This window comes from Chaetodon auriga, chromosome 24 (genome assembly GCF_051107435.1).
Source record: "Chaetodon auriga isolate fChaAug3 chromosome 24, fChaAug3.hap1, whole genome shotgun sequence".
In the NCBI taxonomy this organism is placed as follows: domain Eukaryota; kingdom Metazoa; phylum Chordata; class Actinopteri; order Chaetodontiformes; family Chaetodontidae; genus Chaetodon; species Chaetodon auriga.
In genome coordinates, this window is record NC_135097.1 from 10,843,662 (window position 1) to 10,863,482 (window position 19,821).

The 19,821-nt window shown below is 43.4% G+C and overlaps 1 protein-coding gene across 2 annotated transcripts; it reads right to left on the bottom strand.

Moving 5' to 3' along the window:
- Nucleotides 1-4,872: 4,872 nt before the first annotated feature.
- ccdc149a (coiled-coil domain containing 149a) lies at nt 4,873-19,183 on the bottom strand. 2 transcript variants are annotated; one of them, XM_076725225.1, is made up of 13 exons: nt 19,039-19,183; nt 17,545-17,706; nt 17,383-17,421; nt 16,087-16,194; nt 15,859-15,975; nt 15,149-15,321; nt 14,974-15,046; nt 14,689-14,773; nt 13,917-14,061; nt 13,698-13,774; nt 12,989-13,021; nt 9,280-9,384; nt 4,873-8,322 (listed from the first exon to the last, which is right to left on the bottom strand). In XM_076725225.1, exons 1-13 carry the CDS (start codon nt 19,087-19,089, stop codon nt 7,796-7,798), a joined length of 1,695 nt encoding a protein of 564 aa, XP_076581340.1. In that variant the 5' UTR covers nt 19,090-19,183; the 3' UTR covers nt 4,873-7,795. The 2 variants fall into 2 exon arrangements, with proteins under 2 accessions (XP_076581340.1, XP_076581341.1); XM_076725226.1 differs by lacking the exon at nt 12,989-13,021 and having other exon boundaries at nt 19,039-19,173.
- Between the last annotated feature and the right edge of the window lie 638 nt (nt 19,184-19,821).

The following is a 19,821-nucleotide window of genomic DNA, read 5'->3' on the forward strand; positions in this document are numbered from 1 at the left end:
GCTCCATACATACTGTATGGGCCAGTCGTCTGCAAAAAAAAAAAGAAAAGAAAAAAAAAAGATCTTTTGTAAAAATTGTTTATGTTCATGTTTTCAGATGTCAGATTTTAAATTTCCATCCAGAACTACTGGAAGTATTCTTGTTTTTCTTCTTTTATCAGGTCTGCAGTTTACAGGACTTTGCAGACATGCAATGCAGTCTGGAGGGTGCAGCCAGGAAAAGTGATGAGCATGAAAATTTGTACTTCTTGGCTCCGTTAGAAGAGCTAAAAATCCTATACAATTAAAAAGTGATGAATAATCTGTCGCTAAAGACAATCATTGCCATTGACACAGGTAATTACACCGCCTGGACATTGCTAACAAGCTGCATAATGGCAACTGGCTCATTGCTTATAGCTGGGGGATTGATGGTGATGGTTAAGGAGAAGTCAACGTTACAACAAAGGCATAATGCTCTAATATTCAAGGATAATTTAAAATACTGGGGATTTCCACCTTTCTGTCTGTCTCTCTTTCACAGGCTATTAAGTAGCAGTCCAATTGTGTTGAAATAGCTTTGGCAAACAGCTGCAGAGCTAGCGGTAAGGGCATGGACAATACTAGAGACTAATCATTTAGAATATTGCTACATGAACTTAAACTACAACCACCAGCTTTAAAGAAGTGGATGTAAAATGGATTAAAAGAAGGCAGTAACTTACTTCTGTTTAGCTCTGTGGCTTTGAAGTGACATTTCTTTGTGGGTTTGTTTGTTTGTTTGTTTGTTTGTTTTTTGCTCCTGAACTTGATCCCAGTCACACAATGAAATCCAATCCAATATTTGCTTTTGTTATTTTTTTTTTCTCTGCATATCATATCAAGATAATGGTAACATTTCAGTTAAATATATCCGTGGAGAGTGCTGCATCACCTGCAGAGTGACACTAAACAAAACACAAAATGACCACAAAGAGACATGAAACAACCACAAAAAGACATGAAACAACCACAAAGCAAAGCAAAATAACCACAAAGAAACTCAAAACTACAACAAACAAACACCCACAAAGTGACACAAAATAATTACAAAGAGAAACAAAACGACTACAAAAACATGCAAAATGACATTCATAGTCATTTACACTTCTTTCTTTCAGCCTGGGTGTCTGTGTAGGAGGGACGGTAGAGACTCTGTCCAAGGGCACATTGACTCACTATCAGTCCATGCATTGGATGAATGCATTCAACAACACACAATAAAAATATCTTTTGCTGAGCATCAGTAGAAGTTTGAGGAGCTTGTGAATACTGAAGCAATACAAATCATACACTGAAGTCATATAACAAAATTCTGATGAACTTACACCTCGGGATCATTTGTATTTTCATTAATAATTCTGTATTTTAAATGTTCTTACAAGTGCTGGGATCAGATGCACCCACTGAGAGACTACAAAACAACATGGTACTACTTGTGCAATGCATGCCACAGTGCCTGTGGGTCAGCCAGAGATCTGCAGACAAACTCTGTTCAAACAGGTCTGTCCAGATGGTCAAATACAGAGGATGATAATGGTCATGGAGGAGAAGAAGGGAAACCAAATGAGCAGGCATAAAGGCCAGAGAACAGTCCATTACTGGAGTCCGGCTCATTAGAAAATGCAGTAAAGTCCTGCTAGTAAGCTTCTGACAAGCAAACTGCAACCATGAACGCTGTGACCACCTTCTTATCTTGAAAAAACAACTTGGTAAACAATCATTTGAGAGGAAATGCTAAACTGCAATGATCCAAAGTTACTTACTTTCCTGAATTAAATGGTTTCATTAATATCTACTTCTGTGCTCATTTTTGCCCCGCAACAGCTGTGTTCCTGTCTGGAAGAGATTAAAGAAAATACTCTTTCAGACCAAGTTAAATCAAGAAAAAAAAAGACTTTGCTATTCTGCAGAACTAAACTCCTCCAACAATGATGAATTGCAGTAAGCTGTAATAACTACAATGTATACGGTCGGTTTCAATCTTTAAACCTGTATTTTATTGAAGTGATGTGAAGAATTTGATATAAGTATTAAGAATATTTTTAATACAGAACCCAGAGGTCAAATGTTGCCATTGATTGTCTTCCAGAATTGCCCAAATACTGTGAAATTTGAATCAAGATAATTGAGGACTGCCTCATCATACTGATGTCCAGGGCAGGTTGGGTCCAACCCTGACTCCCCTGCTGGTTGGGGACAGTGTCATCTGCAGCAAAGTGCCCCATCACTGATATCACATCACTAGGTCCTGTTGGCTCTTATCACACTGGCCCACCATCTCCAATCTTAATAGAGATCTGACTGTACGCCATGGCTACGTGCTGACCCTCGGCGTGGCCTTTCTGCTTATCGGCCATCCACAAGCTAAAAACTCCTCCCGCATCCTGCAACTTTGCTGGTCTTGCTTCTCTGCAGGGCCTTGGGAGCCATTTTGTTGCTGTCGTTGTTGCAATCGTTTTCAGTTTTGCTTGCAGGAAATCTGGAAACTAATGAGGTAGGTCGCAGGGGACGAAGAACCATAGGCAGCAGCTGGGCAGTCAGTCTTCAGTGATCAAGGGAACTTCTGTATTAATATGAGGGCTGATGACAGTTCCAACGTTTTTTAGTCTTTCTGAAATCTGAGTTTGCTTGATGTTGCTTTAAAAGGAAAATTTGACATTTTGGGGATACTATTATCCCCATGAGGAAATTTGTTTGGGACTCTGCGCTACAGTTCCACAATTGTAAGTAATGTTACCTTCAGATAGAGTCGGGCAAGCTGTTGCCTACAGTAGCTTGGCTTCCCTTGGGAGACTTCCATTTCTGATTGATTTTTATGTCTTATTTACAGATCAAATAAAAGAAAGAGTATAACATTTTGGGAAATACACTTCTGTTTTCTTACCGAGAGTCAGGTGAGAGGATTGATATATCACTCTCATATCTGTATGCTAAATATGAAACTCCAACCAGTTAGCTTAGCATAAACCCTGCACACCAGAGGGAACAGTTTGCCCAGTTCTATCTGAAGGTAACATTAGATATAATTGTGGAGCTGTACTGCAGAGTCCCAAACAAATTTCCTAATGGAGAGAAATAAAGCATGAAATTCCAAAACTGTCCAGGGTTTATGCTAAGCTAACTGGCTGTACTTTCATATTTAGCATACAGATATGACAGTCGTATATCAACCTTTCACCTGACTCTCAGCAAGAAAACAAACAAGTCTATTTCCCAAAATGTTATACTACTAACGTACTATATGCCATACTATAATGTTATACTATATACAACAGAAGTCTCTCAAGGGAGGCCAAGCCAACGTGGGAGGATGCAACAGTCTGTCATGTACCTTTAGACTTCACAGCCTTTAGAAAGTGAAGAAGGGATTCAGGCTGACACAATTTACCTATCTGGAACTGACTATACCATATTCATGTCTGACAGCTGAAGTGATGAGAAAATGCACACAATAATTGCACAGATGCCGAATCCATATAAAAGTGCAAACCGAGCGAATGATGCAGTTATGCATATCGTATCTATGATACATTAGAATTATTAACTCCACGTGAAACAAGCAGGGAAAAGATGACTGACATATTTTGCCTGTCCGCCCCCCCCCCCCCCTTCCCTCCATTATCTCAGATAATAACAGTCTTGTCAGCAACAGAGCAGAAAGTTACACTCCTCAAAATGAGCACCCGGGGAGGAAAACCTGCGGGGCTCTGCCAGTGTCTCAGAGGCACCACACGATAAAACTCAGGTAAGCGTAAAAAAGCAAGGTGAGCGAATGAAGCTTGGATCATAAGGGCACTGACCATCACTGGAAGGGGCATCTGGTTGGTATAGTAATTAACCCTGCTGAGCGGTTGGCCTGGAAACTGCTGGCTCCACATGCCCCTGTCCACCCCCATCCCTCAAACCTTTGGAGGACCCAGAGATGATGGAGTATCAAACCCTCCCTGGTCACACTTATTAGAGCCAGTGAGCATCGCTGTGACCCGGCTGGTCTCTCCCACTACCCAAGCTCCAGGGTAGGATAAGTGGAGGGGGCTAGGGATCAGAACAAAGCAAGTTGGCACTGTGAAAAGATTAGCAGTCTATATGATATGGTACAACTCCTCTCAACATCTAAAACATGAAAAGGTAGCAGCTAAGTACAAAGCTACAAAAATCACAGGACAGGCGCGCACACCCATACAAATTATTCCTCCCTTGATCTCTCTTTCAAGCGCAGAGAGGCAAACACACACCTGAATGATTTAAGCAGCACGGGGCCAATCGAAGCACTTCGCAATGCACATTTTTTACTTGCCCTGTAGTGGGGGATGTCGCTGTCACAGATAAGGGGCTAAGATTAGTCTTGGCATGGGCGAGTCGCTGGTACCGTAGCCTCATTTTATCTGTAGTGCTGATGATTGGCTACAACACCTCTCAGCAATCCTCCTTTGCTCTCGGGGGTCTGGAGAGGCAGCCTGAATCTTTCAGCTGTGTGACAAGACCAAACACTGGCCAATGAAATCCTGACAGGTAATGGGTCAGAGGGGCAACATCTCCGATGAATCTTTAGGAAGTAAAAAAGCTCATACAGTACGTCTCTGCTGGCGGTTTGTGTTGTTATATGAGGTCCATTCAAGTAATTATTGATAAAGTAAAGCACCAGTACACTTCCAGAGCATTGTCTTTGTGTTCTTTAATCCTAACCGAAGTGGCAATGCATTTGTTGGAGCTTGAAATCACTGTATGTGCTGAAACTGCTGCTTGATATGAACAAAGGGAAGTCACCGACCTTAAATTTGGGGGGGGGGGGGGGGGGGGGGGGGCTTCCAAGTACAGCTTCATGCACAAACGGACAATTGGCACACAAAATGATATATACATATTTTTTTTTAATAAGTACAGAAAAGGCCTCTGAACACATACCAAAACATTTGTAATAATGCTAATTATTACTATTCTAATGTTTTCCCTCTGTTGCAGACCTCCACATTCTTTATGCTGTTCTTGATTGATTGTCGATCTCTTGCTTTCATAGCTTTGCTACTTTCAATATTAGGTATCAAATGTGTATAATTAATGGGGATCCAATCATGTTAAACATGGTATTGAAAAAGGTTAAAAGAGAAGCGACATAGTGACAAATCCTCGCAGGGAATGCTTAAAGTGACGGCTACTGGTTGAGGAATGCAAGGCAGGACAAAAAAAAAAAAAAAAGCATTTTGTCAACTTTAATCCATGTCACAAGTCTAAGCAGCCTGCAAGAGCAGCCGATATGGCTCACTTCTTCCACAGACACATGTTCCCTGAACCAGACAATGTATCTCACTCCTGTGTTCTATCTTCTCTAACAGACAAGCAAAGCTCACAGATTCCTCTAAGGCATTCATAAGCATGCAAAAATCAAACATTGGTCAACGACTTTAAGGGGAACCTGGTGGCAAGCTGGTATCATCTTGCAATTTCATTAGCTCAGACTCCATCTGGTTTATAAACTTAACAAAAAAAAAAAAAAGGGCTCGCTGCAGTGTGCCAAATCAGCTGCCTGGCACGGAGCCGACACTGGGTACACACCACGGCTCCCTCGCTCGGATCCTTTCTCTCTTCCTTGCCTCTATTTTGTGTCACAGATTAAAAATAGCAAGTGGCCTTCTGCAGAATAAGCAGTTCATGGATTCTGGCTTTGACGCTGTGTTTGCCTGGAGAGGCCAGCTGTCACCTGCATGCAGGAAGAGTAGGCCTCACCACTGATTCTCAATACACAGTGGGCTCTGGACTTTGGCTGCCAGACAAAACGGGTTTGTCTGCGCATCCATTTTACAGTGCTGGAAAACTTTCGGTGCCTATTAATTCATTTTTGAAGTTATACAATCATATGCACATGTAATATTCATGTGCGCTGTCCAAAAAAACATCTTTGGACATGAACAAAACCCAAAACAGTCGAAAATAATATACATAAGCTTGTACATAGACACCCAAAATGTAGATTTTCCCAGAAATTGATGTTAATTCGACTGAAAACAGAGCATTTCTATGATTTTAGACAACAAGTGTAGATTTGTGATGCCATAACAATTCTCTTCCAAGGCTGGAAAGAAGACAATCAAGTTAAGCTGCTCTAATCTGTAAAACAATCAAAAGACTGAGGCTGCTGCATTTAGAATTAATGAGAGACCAACCTTGTGAACACTTAGAAATTAGTCAGAGCGATTTTCTGCAGATATGGGCTCATTTTCTGGTTCAGAACATTACTATCAAACAAACCTCATTTGTGTGTGGAAAGCTCAAACAAATATAACACCAAGTTCACAAAGTCAACCTCGGTGTCACAGCTGAAGTTTTGATCAGATGAAATGCCTGCTTGTGTGCTTTCGAGCTAAAGGAGAGAGCTGATACAAAAGCTTTCAATGTCACTCGACCAGTGGTTCCCAGCCTTTTTCAGTCAGACATACTGTGGCCCTCACCGATATTGACACTCGCCATCATGGATTAGGCATGGACTTTAAACCTGATGTTTTTAAAGAGTTATAGTTAAGAGTTACTTACTCAAAGTGGGTATTGTTACAGCTGAGTTCTCATACAATTGAACTGCCAATGGTCAATGTGGTCAAGTCTGCATTTGTATTTCTGCCACTTGAAGCCAATTATCCATTGTAACGCCATTACAAGTATTCCAATGGCTACTTTTAGCAATCTATTTCATAACTTTTAGCGAACTGTTAAACCATTATTTTTCACCATCTTACTTTTAGCTTCCTATTTCAACCATTTATCCATAGTTTGTAACTAACACTTTTAACTTATAACATGTATAACTAAAGCTTTGGTAGGCTGCATATTTTTGGCATCATTGGGCAAAAATTCCATAACAACCTTTCAGCATACTGTCGTATTCAAGTATGCTGAGAGAAAACTGGTTTTACTAAAACCAAGTGTGGAAACAGGTCAGGCTTAAACGGTCTTAGCATTGTGTGTCTGGAGAAAGTGAAAGCAGAAACGGCAGAAAATCCTGCAGAAAATGTGGTAAAAGTACCACATACCACAAAAAAATATCACAAAATTACATTTTTTGTGTTTGCATGTGGGTTGGAAAAGACTTCCGGACAGGTCGTATTGCATTGGTTTATACATTTATAGTCATAAATATCAGGGAATTCTTCCACATATAAGGCACATGTAGTCTCATCTGAATATCAACTGCGAAATGAGGAACAATAAAAACTGGAATGATTAGTAAGATTCACCCATGCAGATGAATAGACATCAACAGTCTCTAATATTAACATTATTAATTCACACATATGTACAAAACAGTTTTGGTAAGCCAATTCAGACCCCTGATGAGAGCAACAACAAGATGGAGAACTCAATTTATCGGCATCCCTCAGGAAGAAGAAGAAAGCAAACAATTGGGATTATTTTATCACAGGGGAAAGGAAGAAGGGAATATGGGGCATGGGAGTTGAGGCTGCCATATTCATTATTTTGGTAGCTAATTTTCTCCTACAGGGCATGAAGTTTGCAACTACATTGATTTCAAGTTTCTCTTCCTGTGCAGCAACAAGCCTGTCGAGATACAAAGTGCACAACCGGTTCTGGCTGGAAAAGTGTTTTTCGGTTTTACTGACTAAAACAGAAAGCGAGTTAGTGAGCGGTGGCGACACTGTGAGAACGCAGCCAGGGATGATGAATGCAACCATCAATAAGGAGGACAAGGACAAGGATTTAAATAAGCTCCCGGAGTCTTTCAGTGGTGTCAGTTCATGCCAAGTTATCAGTATGACAGGCGTCACTACGCAGATTGACAGTGAACGTCCCACTCCTCCGTACTCGACACCTCTGTGGTCTGGTTCTCTGGCCCTGATATTGAGGTTTCTACATGTTCAGGTGCATTACTAGACCCGTCGTCCTGGGGCTCGCGGGGCTGACGAACCGCCTCTGAGTGATCAACAGAGGCTCGTTTAATTGGAGGCCATGGAAGGTCTGATTCGGTGGACGGGACATTCAGCGCCAGAGCTGCCTCTTCTCCTTCTTCCACGGTGGAACCCAGCTCTTCATCTTCAACTCCCTCGACCTCGTGCCCGGCCTCTTCAACAGGGCTCCGCCCCTCCTCCAGCTCCAAGGCGGCTCCATCTTCAGTCAGGGTCACCATTTCTCCCCCTCTCCTGTCAATCCCATTCGTCTCCAAGCCCACGAGAGGCTCCAGGCTGTTGAGCAGCGCAGGTGCGTCTTCCCTGCTGACGCCATCTGTGCCAAGGTCGCTGCCAGCGGTGTGGCATTCCCACAATGATTCATGTGAACTTCTGTCGCCTGACACAACTGGGAGAAGGAAGATGAGACAACTGGTCATTTTAATTACTCACTTGATCTGAGGCCATAGTTAGATCAGCAAACAAGTACTTTTGCCCGATTGTGCTGCTCTGACGGAGTTATGCGGAGGGAAGGCGGCTGATTCGTGTTCACTGGCAACATCAACAGCAAAGAAAAATACCTACTACAACTGCTTCCCATTCGTACATATGGGGCTGCATAACACACTCTCAATAATCTAAATATGCTGATAGGCCGAGGTCGACAATGTCGTGCCTTGTGTTTTATCTAAAGAAATTAGGACAGGATGAAAAAACCCTTTGAAAGGAAAACATAAGGAAAACTTTCCTCTTTTGGAGTTGGACCACTGTGTCAACGCAGAAAGTTATTTCAATTACTTATGTGACTGAAGTGCTTCCATGGCAACAGGCTAAATATAGCAGCAGTGCCCCAGACAAGGGGATGCAAGACAAGTGTGACGCCCCGCATCTTGGCAATAGCAACAGCTTAGTTCTGCTTCTTCGCCAAAATATGCTCTCACTTTGGGGATTACTGACCCATATTTGTGGATGTGCAGGCAAAAAGGTTAAAGACTGCACATAGAGTCCCAGCCACCTTTCCCCACACATACATACACAGGAAAATACACACAGGAAGAAAGCAACATTACTTGAACTGACATCCATATTTATGCCCCCCCCTCCCCGCCATCCCCCACCCCCTTTCAAAGAGAACACGGCAGAAGTTTCTGAATGTCAGCGGGCGAGAATTTGCTTCACATTTCCAAAATGCCATGGCATTTGGGCAGCTTGCACCAATGAGAGGCGGAGAGGAGAGGAGGCGGGAAGGGAGAGGACTTGGGTTAAACATGGAAGATAGCAAGGAGTGTTTAGCACGCAGCGGCTAATTGCAGTGTTTGTGCCGTTAGCTGTGGGAGAAGCCAGCTGCACACGATTACGCGCTCACCTTTGGGTGGCTGCACTCTGGGCTGCATGTTTGGGTGAGACGTGGCAGGTGTTGGATGGAGCTCCGGTTGAAGGTTGTCATTCAGCGCGATAGTGTCTCGTGCCCCTGCGAGACCGAAATGAAGGAACAAACACTCCCCGTCACTGTCACATCCAAATGACGACAAAGAGACAAAGTAAGTGGTATGAGGAGTTTTGAAATGTTTGAGCACGTCAGGACTGGATGGAGCTCATCCGAGCGCATGTACGGCGCTGTGCCGTGTGTGCTTTCACACGGCGTACAAACATACACGCACGTATGCATTGCGGTGCTCACAGGAAGTGGCTCCAGTTCCCTGTCATCTGTCTTCATTAGTGATGGCTGCACGCCTCTTAGGCTGACACCATATGCTACTCATAGGAGACTGTGCACTATAAACCAGACATCACAAACACACACACACACACAACTGTATTCACATGCATATGCTGGAGTCTGTAAGTGTGCATATCAGCCCGCGCCTTCACAGAAACCCTGTGAATAGGCCTGTTTCTGACCACTCAAGTGTGAGACACAAAAACAAACAGAAGAATGAGAAAATGGATGACTGGGTGACACGATGCGTGAGAATCATGAATGGTGAACGGAGACCATATTGTTATGAATGCGGTCCATATTGTTATGCATGCTCAGCGTTGACACTGATGTGGGGACAGTGAGGGAGAGGGGTGGGGTGGGCTGTTTGGATCCCGAAGCTTCAACGTGCAGACTGGTGGCGTCAGGAGGAGCAATAAAGTTGATGTTTGTGGAAAAAGTTGTCTTACTTCTGTTAAAGAGACAGCAGCTTCAATCGTGATGTCAGACTGTTTTAGAATAACTTTGGCGATCACAGGTCAAAACTTCAATTCGTCCACACTTTGGTTTGTGACCAAATCATTGCAAAACTAACGGCGTTCCCATCAGCCTCAGCTCTACTTTGTGTTTAGTTCTAATTAACAAATGTTAGCATGATAGCAACTCCGACAGTGAATCTCACAAACATGATGTTAAACATCAGCATGTTAGCAGATGGTAACATTTAGCTTGAAGCGCCACTGAACCTCAGCAGTCTCAGGGAAGCTGGCGTGAATGTAGACTTGCAGTCTTGCTTCTCCTAAAGTTACATATTGATATATCATAATTTATCACTTCGCTCACAGCTGGATTCATTTTGTCTGGAAAAAAAATGTATATCTTAAATGTTGTATATCATACAACAGCTTTCACAAGACGAAAGAGTCAGCAGTTCACTAGAGGGGAAAGTCATTCAGATCAGAGAGGTGGCCTGTCGCTTTAAGACTACTTTATCCAAGTGCAGTCTTAAAGTTTGTTAAGGAGTTCTGCAGACTGCCTTTTAAAGCCAGTAACAAGGTGGTGTTAGTTACTGGTATGAAGAAGAAAGCCCAGACTGAGCACTGCAGAGTGTCTCCAGGAGCCATGCAGCACTCAGGAGGAGGCAGGAGGGACCAGCAGCTTCCTTTAAACCTGACTGGCAGCTGCCTGTCCAGCCATCAAACCATCGCTCTCTCACACATACAAGCCGGATTCTAAAAAAGATGGAACGCTGTGTGAAATGTGAATAAGAATGAAATCTTTTGCAAACTAACTACTGACAACTGGTTTCACTATGTGTTCCTGAGCTCATGTAGTAACATCCTCTGCACAGTCATGTGTTACCAATGAACCTGTTTACCTGTGGAATGTTCCAAACAGGTGTTTTTGGAGCATTCCACAACTTTCCAAATTTCTTTTGTTGCTCCTGTTACTTGTTTGAAACATGTTACTACATATTATGAACATCATTTTCATGCATATGCACCTATCCTCCAAAAAAAAATTGTCTACGGTCACATGGTTAAATCCTACACTGGGATACAGTGCTGTCTGGCTCTCAGGTGGCAAGGAAATGCTTTCCTCTTAACCGGCAAGAGTCTGTCACTGGACCCAAACAGAGCTATATGGACGCACTCTACATCCACCTCTGTCTATTCCATAGCTGACGCACACTGACAGGCTTTCACTTGCTGTGTTACATTTCAGCTTGAGTCCTTCAGCAAGTGGGGGGTGGGGGACTGCAAGACCGGTGGGGATCTATCAATCACAACTTTATCTGACTCACTGCATCGATGTCATTGTTATTGTTTTTGGCTCTCTCTCATCCGCAGACAACGCAGTCACCTCTAGTGTTCTCCGGGCCTCAGGTAGGCAGCCAAGGCCCTCCATCCTATCCTGTTTGCCTTTAATATCCATCAGCCCAACTTCACATCACATCAAGGCCACAGACGATCACATCTCTCTCTATATTTCTGTCTCCCTAACTGTGGTGGACAGCGTGGTCGTCAGGCACTCTGGGCCCTCGCCTACAAATTCCCTAATAACGGCACATTCCCCTAAATGTGTTTGTAATGTGGGCAATCATTTTCAGTAATGGATGCTTGTCAGTTTTATAGCGGTGAGAATGACGGTCTCATGACAGGGCACCTCCATTCAGCCGCAGCCCCTCCACCTTTCTGTCTGGTTCATACACAGCACAACATCGCCCTCCAGTGGCTAAAGCGGGGAACTATTTTCTAGGTGGACTGTCTTGCCTCCTGGTTGGATTTGGAAATCCTTTTCAGACTGTGCTAAATGCACTGAGTTACTGCCATGTGATTGGCTGGCAAGCAATTTGTGATAACAAGCAATTGAACAGGTGTATCTAATACAGTGGCCAGTGAATGTATATCTTGCCCTCACATGGTTTATGCTTCGAATTCCTGCCAGCATGAATGTCACACCTGGTACTAAAACGGGATCTGAATCCCATTTTTTCTGTCTGTCAGTAAATGCAATACATTAAGTTTTTCCTTTCTTTGAATAAAAAAAATACTGTGTCAGTCAGTCCCAGCGTGTTGCAGTGCTGCCGTATAAGTTACTCTCTAACTACATAAATTATATACCTTGTTCACAGCTGATCAGCCGCACAGATAAGTGCGATGCTCATCGTAGCAGAGGCAGTTATTTCTTACTCAATATCACTCCTTTCCCTCCCATATTGCTTTCATTTTCACGCAGTTCTGTTGAATAATGCATCTTTTGATGCTTTCATGGCGCAGATTAGACGTATATCCAGTTCTAAAGAAAAAAGTCAATTCCCACACACACTTATCATCTCAGCACTGATTTCACAGAATGTACGCTGCAGTGCATTTTATCAGTCATTAGAGGCGTGTCTCTTTCAGCCTTCTCGCTTGACTCGCTCTCTCAAATTTGACAACCTCTGTGTTATGTTAGCTAAAACCAAATACCTGCGCCGATATGTACGGATACGCATTTTAATACCAGGGGTGCAAGGGGTCTGAACGCATGTTAAAATGAATCCAGAAAACAGTCGTGTGCTGCCTTAAATAAAAGGACTCTCCTGCTTCTAAAACATGCCAAAGCCCAAATATTCAAAAAGAGCTCTTTTTTTCTTCCTTGAGTGCAAAATTCATGACAGATCCACTGGACCAAAAAGATCAATGTGTGAGATTCAGGCAGCCCGCTTCAGTCAATGGTATCATGAACACACACGAGCGGGTGGTCAATGGAGTCGACACATTGTAAACGGTGGGCATGAGGTGACACGCTTTCTGGGCATCTGCCCAGATTTGTCCTGGCATGACATAGTGGAGGGCATGGATGGGCTAAGTGGGGCAGAAGGAATACATACTCCCAATTCCCACTGATACGCGGTAGGTCAAGCCTGAGACGCAGCCAGGGAGAGAGAGAGACACACTGTTATGAACATAAAACCTCATTATTGTATTAAAATAAAAAAAGAGGGAAGTTTTCAAAACAAGAGATTCAAAAGCAATTTATGGCAACATGTTCGAAAAAAATGTTATCTTCACAAAATGCACAGTTTGTCTTGAGCGAACAGCAATTCATGCTCTGTAAACACACACACAGTCACGCGGTCATGTTTACAAATGGTGTGTGCGCCTTGCTTCACAGTGAGGCAACAGTTAAGTGTCTGATCATATGTTACAGCTTGACAGCCATTTAACTACAAATGAAGCTGTAATTTTACCCTCTGTATTGAAAATCACTGTGTTATAACAGGATTGCACAGAAACCTTCAAAAAAATGTGTTTCAATGAAAGGTGATTGACAAACATGATTATTTTCTCCACAAAGCAAAATAATTATATCCATGACAAATGACCGTGCCACTGAAATACTGTTTAATGAAAGAGAATATACTGTTTCACCAGCTGTTTGTTTTCATATCCTACAGCCTGAAAGATAAGAGTTACTGTCAAATTACTGTTATTACTCTGTATTTGTTTTCTAATTGGACTGTGCTTGATGTTAAGTCATGGAGGGCTCATTTGAGGACTTCAAAAAGGAGACATTGAACACTTGGTCTTGAGACTCACCTGGAAGGCTCCACAGTCCTGAAACCTCCAGCGTCTTCAGCTTCCTCTCCAAATCTGCAACTCTGTTTCCGAGGATCCTGCAAGACCGAGCGCGATGGGTCGGGTTACTTGGGACCAACAGAGAGTGTTTGCATGCACTCGCGTGTCACAGTGCAGTGTTTGCCTTGCAGGTGGAGGAGGATTCTCTGAACGGGCAGGCAAACAATACACGTGTGTTACCTGTTGGTGTGCCTCTGGTGTTGGATGACCAGGTTTTTCTCGTGGATGGTCTCCAGCAGGGCCGTGGCCAGGGACTTGAGGTCAGAGATGGACTGAGGCGTGGCTGGCAGGCTGCAGCCCTGCTCTTCCAGGAGCATCTCCTGGACTGAAAAGGAGAAGGCGAGGAGAGCGGGGAGAGGAAAATAGGGGTGATAGCAGATAAAAGAAAGAGAAACAGGAAGGGAATAGAAGGAGGGAGAATTCATGTGCAGTCATATGTGTTTATGATGCCATGGAGGAAAACATGGCCTCATTTATTAAACTGCAACCTGCTAATGATGCCCCGATAAAACTTTCAACACTTAAAAAAATATATACAAGAGAGAATATGGGAATATAACAAGAGACGGAGAAAGCAGCATGACAAGAGCAAGACGGAGATGGAGAGTTAGAAACAGCTGTCTGCTAGGTGACACTCTCCTAACTTTAACTCCGGAGCCCACTGTGCTGCTTCTGCCAGCGACTGTCAGTCATCGTGGCAGGCTCATTTCCCTGCCAGTGGTGCTCTCCACCACTCAGAATACAATTAGTAACCCAGCTGGTGTCCGAGCGGTGGCTTGAAGGATCGGCAAAGAAAAAAAGGAAAAAAAAAAAAGAACAGACTTATTAAATCTACATGCTATAAAACAGAGGAGGCGCACACTATTTTACTGGCCGTCAAATCGCTTCAGATGAGCGGCTCCCGTATCTATTTATGTCAGAGCTTCAGAGAGAATTCAGAGGGAGTTTTCACCTTGTTTGGCTGAGAGGACTCCAGTGAGGGGGCTGCTGTTTGATTTCCCAAATGTGCTGGAGTTTTTCCTCCTCTCAAGAGCTGTCTGTGGGGAGGGAGAAACAAGAGCGAATGGAGCGCGCCCTGCCATGTTTGATGAACGTTTGAAATAAAAGCGCACATTTTCACTTCCACCGCCGAGGCATAAGAAATCAACTTTTGGGAAATTAAATGGATTTCATCAGGATTCGTGAGCCTCAAAATCAGCTTCATGTTTCTATTTTATCAGCGGCACTCCAACTGTACCTTGTACTTCATGATGTTCGATTTCAGCAGGTTCACCTCCTCTTGCAGTTGGCTGAAACGCTCATGCAAGTACCTGCGGCGACACAGATCAAAAGACGTGCTGAGTACTTTTGGTTCATGAGGGTAAGAGTCATTTTTGTGCTGGTGGACGTATCTGCTTGCTTTGCTCACTTACTTGTTCTCCATGCAGAGGGCATCCACATCAATGATGCGCGCCTCACGGTTGCCCAAGATGTGGTTGAGCTCCACGTTGAGTCGGTAGGCCTTCTCCCTGAACACACCGCGCTCCGCCTTCACGTCCTGCAGCTCGTCTGTCAGAGCCTTCATGTTGTTCTCCATCTCCTCCATCTAGGAGACGGCAGCCAGGCAAAGAAATGCTTGTAAGCGAAGCAGCTGAAAGGAAAGTTACAGCTTTGTTAACTAAAGCAGAGTTTGCTGAGAGTGCACTCGCTGTTTTCAGCAATCAGCAGCTGAGGAGCTCGTCTACTGTTTTGACCTGAGTGAGTGGAAGGGACAGTACGGTTTCATCAAAATCATAAAATCCAATACAACAGCACCGCCGCCTCAAACAAGAGTGAACTCAGTCAGCCTAGCAAGTGACAGTAGTGAGAATAATTCCAGAAAGTGAGCCATGCTCCTCATGTGTAATGCAAAATATTCATGACTTGTATTGTGAAATCTGCCACAGATGTCTCTCTGTATCATTCGTCCCTGTTTGACCAACAGAGGGAACTAAACTCAATGACAGGACCGAGACCAAAAGTGAACTGTCAATGTTTTAGATGTGCATGTGCTAATGTGATGTGACACCATGTAAAGTTTGAAAGGTTTGATTATTTTTAAAAAAAAAAAAAAAAAAAAAAAAAAAAAAGGAAATGCATCAACCTGCAGCCCCGCTCTCTCTAGCTGGTGAACTAGATCTTCCCGTTCGTGAGCGGGGAAATGGCGTGTCCCCACCTCCTCGTCCCCCAGCCTCTGTCGAGTAATCGTCATCCTCAGGAGCTGCAGAAAAAAAAAAAAGTTAAATTCACTGCTTTGCTCAAACACACGACTCGTGCACTGGAGTGAGTGACGGGGTCAAGTTTGTGTGTGTGCTGCGATCGGTAACCTCACCTTGTTATCCCCCTGGGCCTCCGCAAGCCTCTGAGTGAGCTCCTTCACCTCCTCTGCAAGCTGTTTCGCTCTGTCTCTTGAGTCCCTCAACAGCTGAGCCAGGTTCACCTGAGGAGAAGGTGGAGAGGAGGAGAGAATGAAGTGAAGGAGAAAGATACGGAGAAGCGACGCCGTCTGAAACTGCAAACAGCTGGTGGCCACTCGATCTGTCATGGAGAGGGGCCAAAAGCACCGATGAATTAGGGTCCCACTTCTTTCTTCAGCTCAAGGAAATATATGCACAGGAACAATCGGTAACGTACAAAAATAACTGCTGAAACTGCTTCTATTAACAGCGTTTGATTGAGTCGTGCATCATAAATAGATTTTCAAGATCATAAGACTGCAAGGACAAAGATAAAAGGATTATACTGAGCAAAACACACTGATTATTTCTTGGCTATGGCTGATTTCACACCTACATTACCCTTGTAGCAGCCTCATCTCTGATTATCAATTCATAAATACTTATTAACAAACATCATTATTTCACAGATGTCTTGGTGTCAGCAAAATCATAGCCAAGATGATACTGTTACCAATGAACCTGTTTACCTGTGGAATGTTCCAAACAGGTGTTTTTGGGGCTTTCCACAACTTTCCCAGTCTTACGTTGCTGGGAAAGTCGTCAGAATAAACAGATATTTACAAAAATTGACGAGGTAAAACTTTCCATATATTGTCTTTGTGCTGTTGTCAGTTGAATATGCGTCAATGAGGATTTGCAAGTTATCACATTCTGTTTCATTTATGTTTCACACAGCATCCCAACCTTTTTGAATCAGGGCCGGATATAAAAAGCAACATAATGTGCATGTCGGCATTGTCCTCGCAATGCTGATGTTTGTTTTTTGTCCTCTAAAAAGCAACACTGCTTCTTAGAATGCAATTCAGCAGCCAACTCTTCAATTAAGGTTGTCACGGCGTCCTTGAAAGCAGCACCAAGCAGAGTCCTACAGGACTCTGACGACACGTAACCACCCTCACATTTAATCTAACCATCAGAAGTCTGCAAGCATCAGACAGAGCTAATGAAAAGGTTGTTCAGTCCAGTGTTACTAAGTGAGCATATGATCTGTATTTGCTTGGTATTATGAGGTTGTTTGTTCACAGAGATCTTGTATTTGATGTGAACTCAGGTTAAAGAGATTATCCTCATCTATCATAACCAACATAACAACCACACCGTAACAAAATGAAAGCTTATGTTCAGCATTAGCGGCTGTAAGAAGACCCTCAAAATCAACAACAACTTACTTGATTGCGTTTTTCTGGCGGCAAAGAAGGGTCCCCATCCTAAAATATGAAGAGGTACGGAATTAAAATCATCTCATGCGATTATTAGATGACATTATGCGTGCTATTAAACACCGTGCACGTGAACAAATAAACACCACCTTGAAGGTCTGAACCACTCACAATGAGCTCCCTGTACTTTTTCTTGAGGCCCTGGTGGCGCTCCCTCAGCTGGTTGGCCATCAGCTTGTACTGGTCTCTCTCCTGCTGACAGGTATCCAGCTCCTTGGACAGAATGAGCAGGGCCTCTTTCTTACTCTCCAGCTTGCGCTTACACACCAGGAACTACAACAAATAGAAGTAGTCAAAGCACTGAGCTGGAGCTGACCAGTTCCCAACAGGTGGAAAAGTACACACTGGAGCCAAGTGTTTAAAGTACAGATAAGACCCAGCAGGAGGAACGGAGTAGAGCTTGGTAGCTGTCAGATCAGCTTATAACCAAATGAAACAGCAGCTGCTGCCATTGAGCTGAACGTTCAGGAGTGTGAAGTGAAGCTTGTAGCTCCGACATGCTCATTGCTGATATTAGTGGTCCACACACACACACACACACACACACACACACACACACACACAAAATAGACAATTGTTCCCCCCCCCCCCCCACTGAACGGATTGTCTGTTTGGTCTACAAAACAACCGAAAATAGTAGAAAATGCCCATAACAGTGCTCTAAAACTCACTTGTTTTCTCTAACCTGAATATGATCAGCTTGCTATCACACATTACAAAGAAAAGCAGCAAATTCTTCCAAATTCTGCCTTTAAAAAAGAGACTACAGCAATTATTTGAGGGTCAAAACAGGTTGCCAGTTCATTTTTTTCTGCTAGATCATTGCATCATTGCATCTTCACTCTTGTGCTCTCTAACGTCCATGGTTGGATTATCACCAGTTCAGATATGACACTATCAACCAGTCATGGATCCACCTGCAGCGTGGAAGTTCCTCCATAATCACAGCTGCATGAACAGTCCCTGAAGGCAGCACGAAAATCTAAATATCGGACTTTTGTTCTGATTAAAACATAATTTGGACGACGTTCACCAGCTGGTGGGCCACTCTGCGTTAAGCTAGCCAGCTGACTGCTGTGCTGTGTTACCGTGGAGCTACAATATATATCTAAAAACTGCTTTTTTGGGGGGCATTTTCGTGAAGAAATTCCTGCGGTGCCAATGACGTTTTAGGCTTACACTGCGTTTTCACCCCAAAAATACATTCATACCTGTTTTCTACACCCACATAGCCTAGGTCGAACCTTACTCTCTAGGTTTAAATGACTTCATGCTAACAATGTTAACAAGTCAGTGTCGCCCACAGGTGTGTTATATCTGAGCTCCATACGTGTTTCGGAGGTGGGCAGGAGTGTTCTTGCATTTGCAGACAGACACGGACACTGTCGGCCTGACAGGGTAGCATGCTAGCGTACCCCATTAATCAACCTTTAGCCTATCTAGCTAAAGACTGGAAAGAAGGAGTTTCTTTTTTTCTGTGGCGTTCAGCAGCTCCTCCATCCACGAAGACAAGTGACCGGAGCTCGTTCCATATGGACGACGGCGCATCCGTCAAAATCAGCCCGTCTCCGCAACAGCTGTTGGCGGTCTTCGCCACTCTCTTACCTCGCTGACAAGCCCCTGCCAGTCACTCTCGCTCCTCTTGGAAGACTGCATTATCCGAAATATTTTTGACAAAGTGTCAGGATACACGCTGCCACTCCGCCGCCGTCAGACCTGCCTCTACCCCGTTTGTTTATCCTGCAACGTCACTGTTTTTTTTTTTGGTTTTTTTTGTACTCTGCCGTCAAGTCGCGCGGAATGAGAACAGATTAAAGGATACAACTTCCGGCACCATGTTAAGACGAAAATGATCTTTTTCATTTAAGTTTAGATTGAAATTAAATGTCATTTTAAATTTTAATATAAGACAGTGGGCATCCTTCATTATTTTTTATTCCGAATTAATGCTCCTGAAGAGCAATTTGGAATAACAAAACGGAAACTTAACAAGGTGTCCTTCATAATAAAAGCATTATATATGTACACTGTGTGATGTAGGTGTTGTTTCTCTTTATGAATTTAGTCTAGTGAAGGTCTGAGGATTGAAATGTTAGGAGAGTACAAGTGATTTGGGATTTCTGGCACACCTTCACCTGGTTCCAGGGTACATGGAGAAGGGAAAAGTCTGAAGATGATGAAAACTCCAGCAGCTCTTGTGGTATAGAAACAAACTTTATTGTCAGACAAACAGGTTATGGAGTGTGACCTTCATTAGGGTCATCATAAAACACATTAAAAAGAACATTTGAATGAGATCGGTAGGAAGCAAAAGAAATAAAAAAAAAAAACAAACAAAATAAATGACAAGCAATCATACACATACATGTCAGGCAATGCGGCACCAGT

Bases quoted from the DNA above. Each gene is read 5' to 3' on its own strand.
- ccdc149a (XM_076725225.1), bottom strand. From the start codon at position 19,089: ATGCAGTCTTCCAAGAGGAGCGAGAGTGACTGGCAGGGGCTTGTCAGC. The intron at 17,707-19,038 runs GTAAGAGAGTGG...TATTTGTTGTAG, and splicing joins GGCAGGGGCTTGTCAGCGAG to TTCCTGGTGTGTAAGCGCAA. The intron at 16,195-17,382 runs GTAAGTTGTTGT...CCTTCTCCTCAG, and splicing joins CGCCAGAAAAACGCAATCAA to GTGAACCTGGCTCAGCTGTT.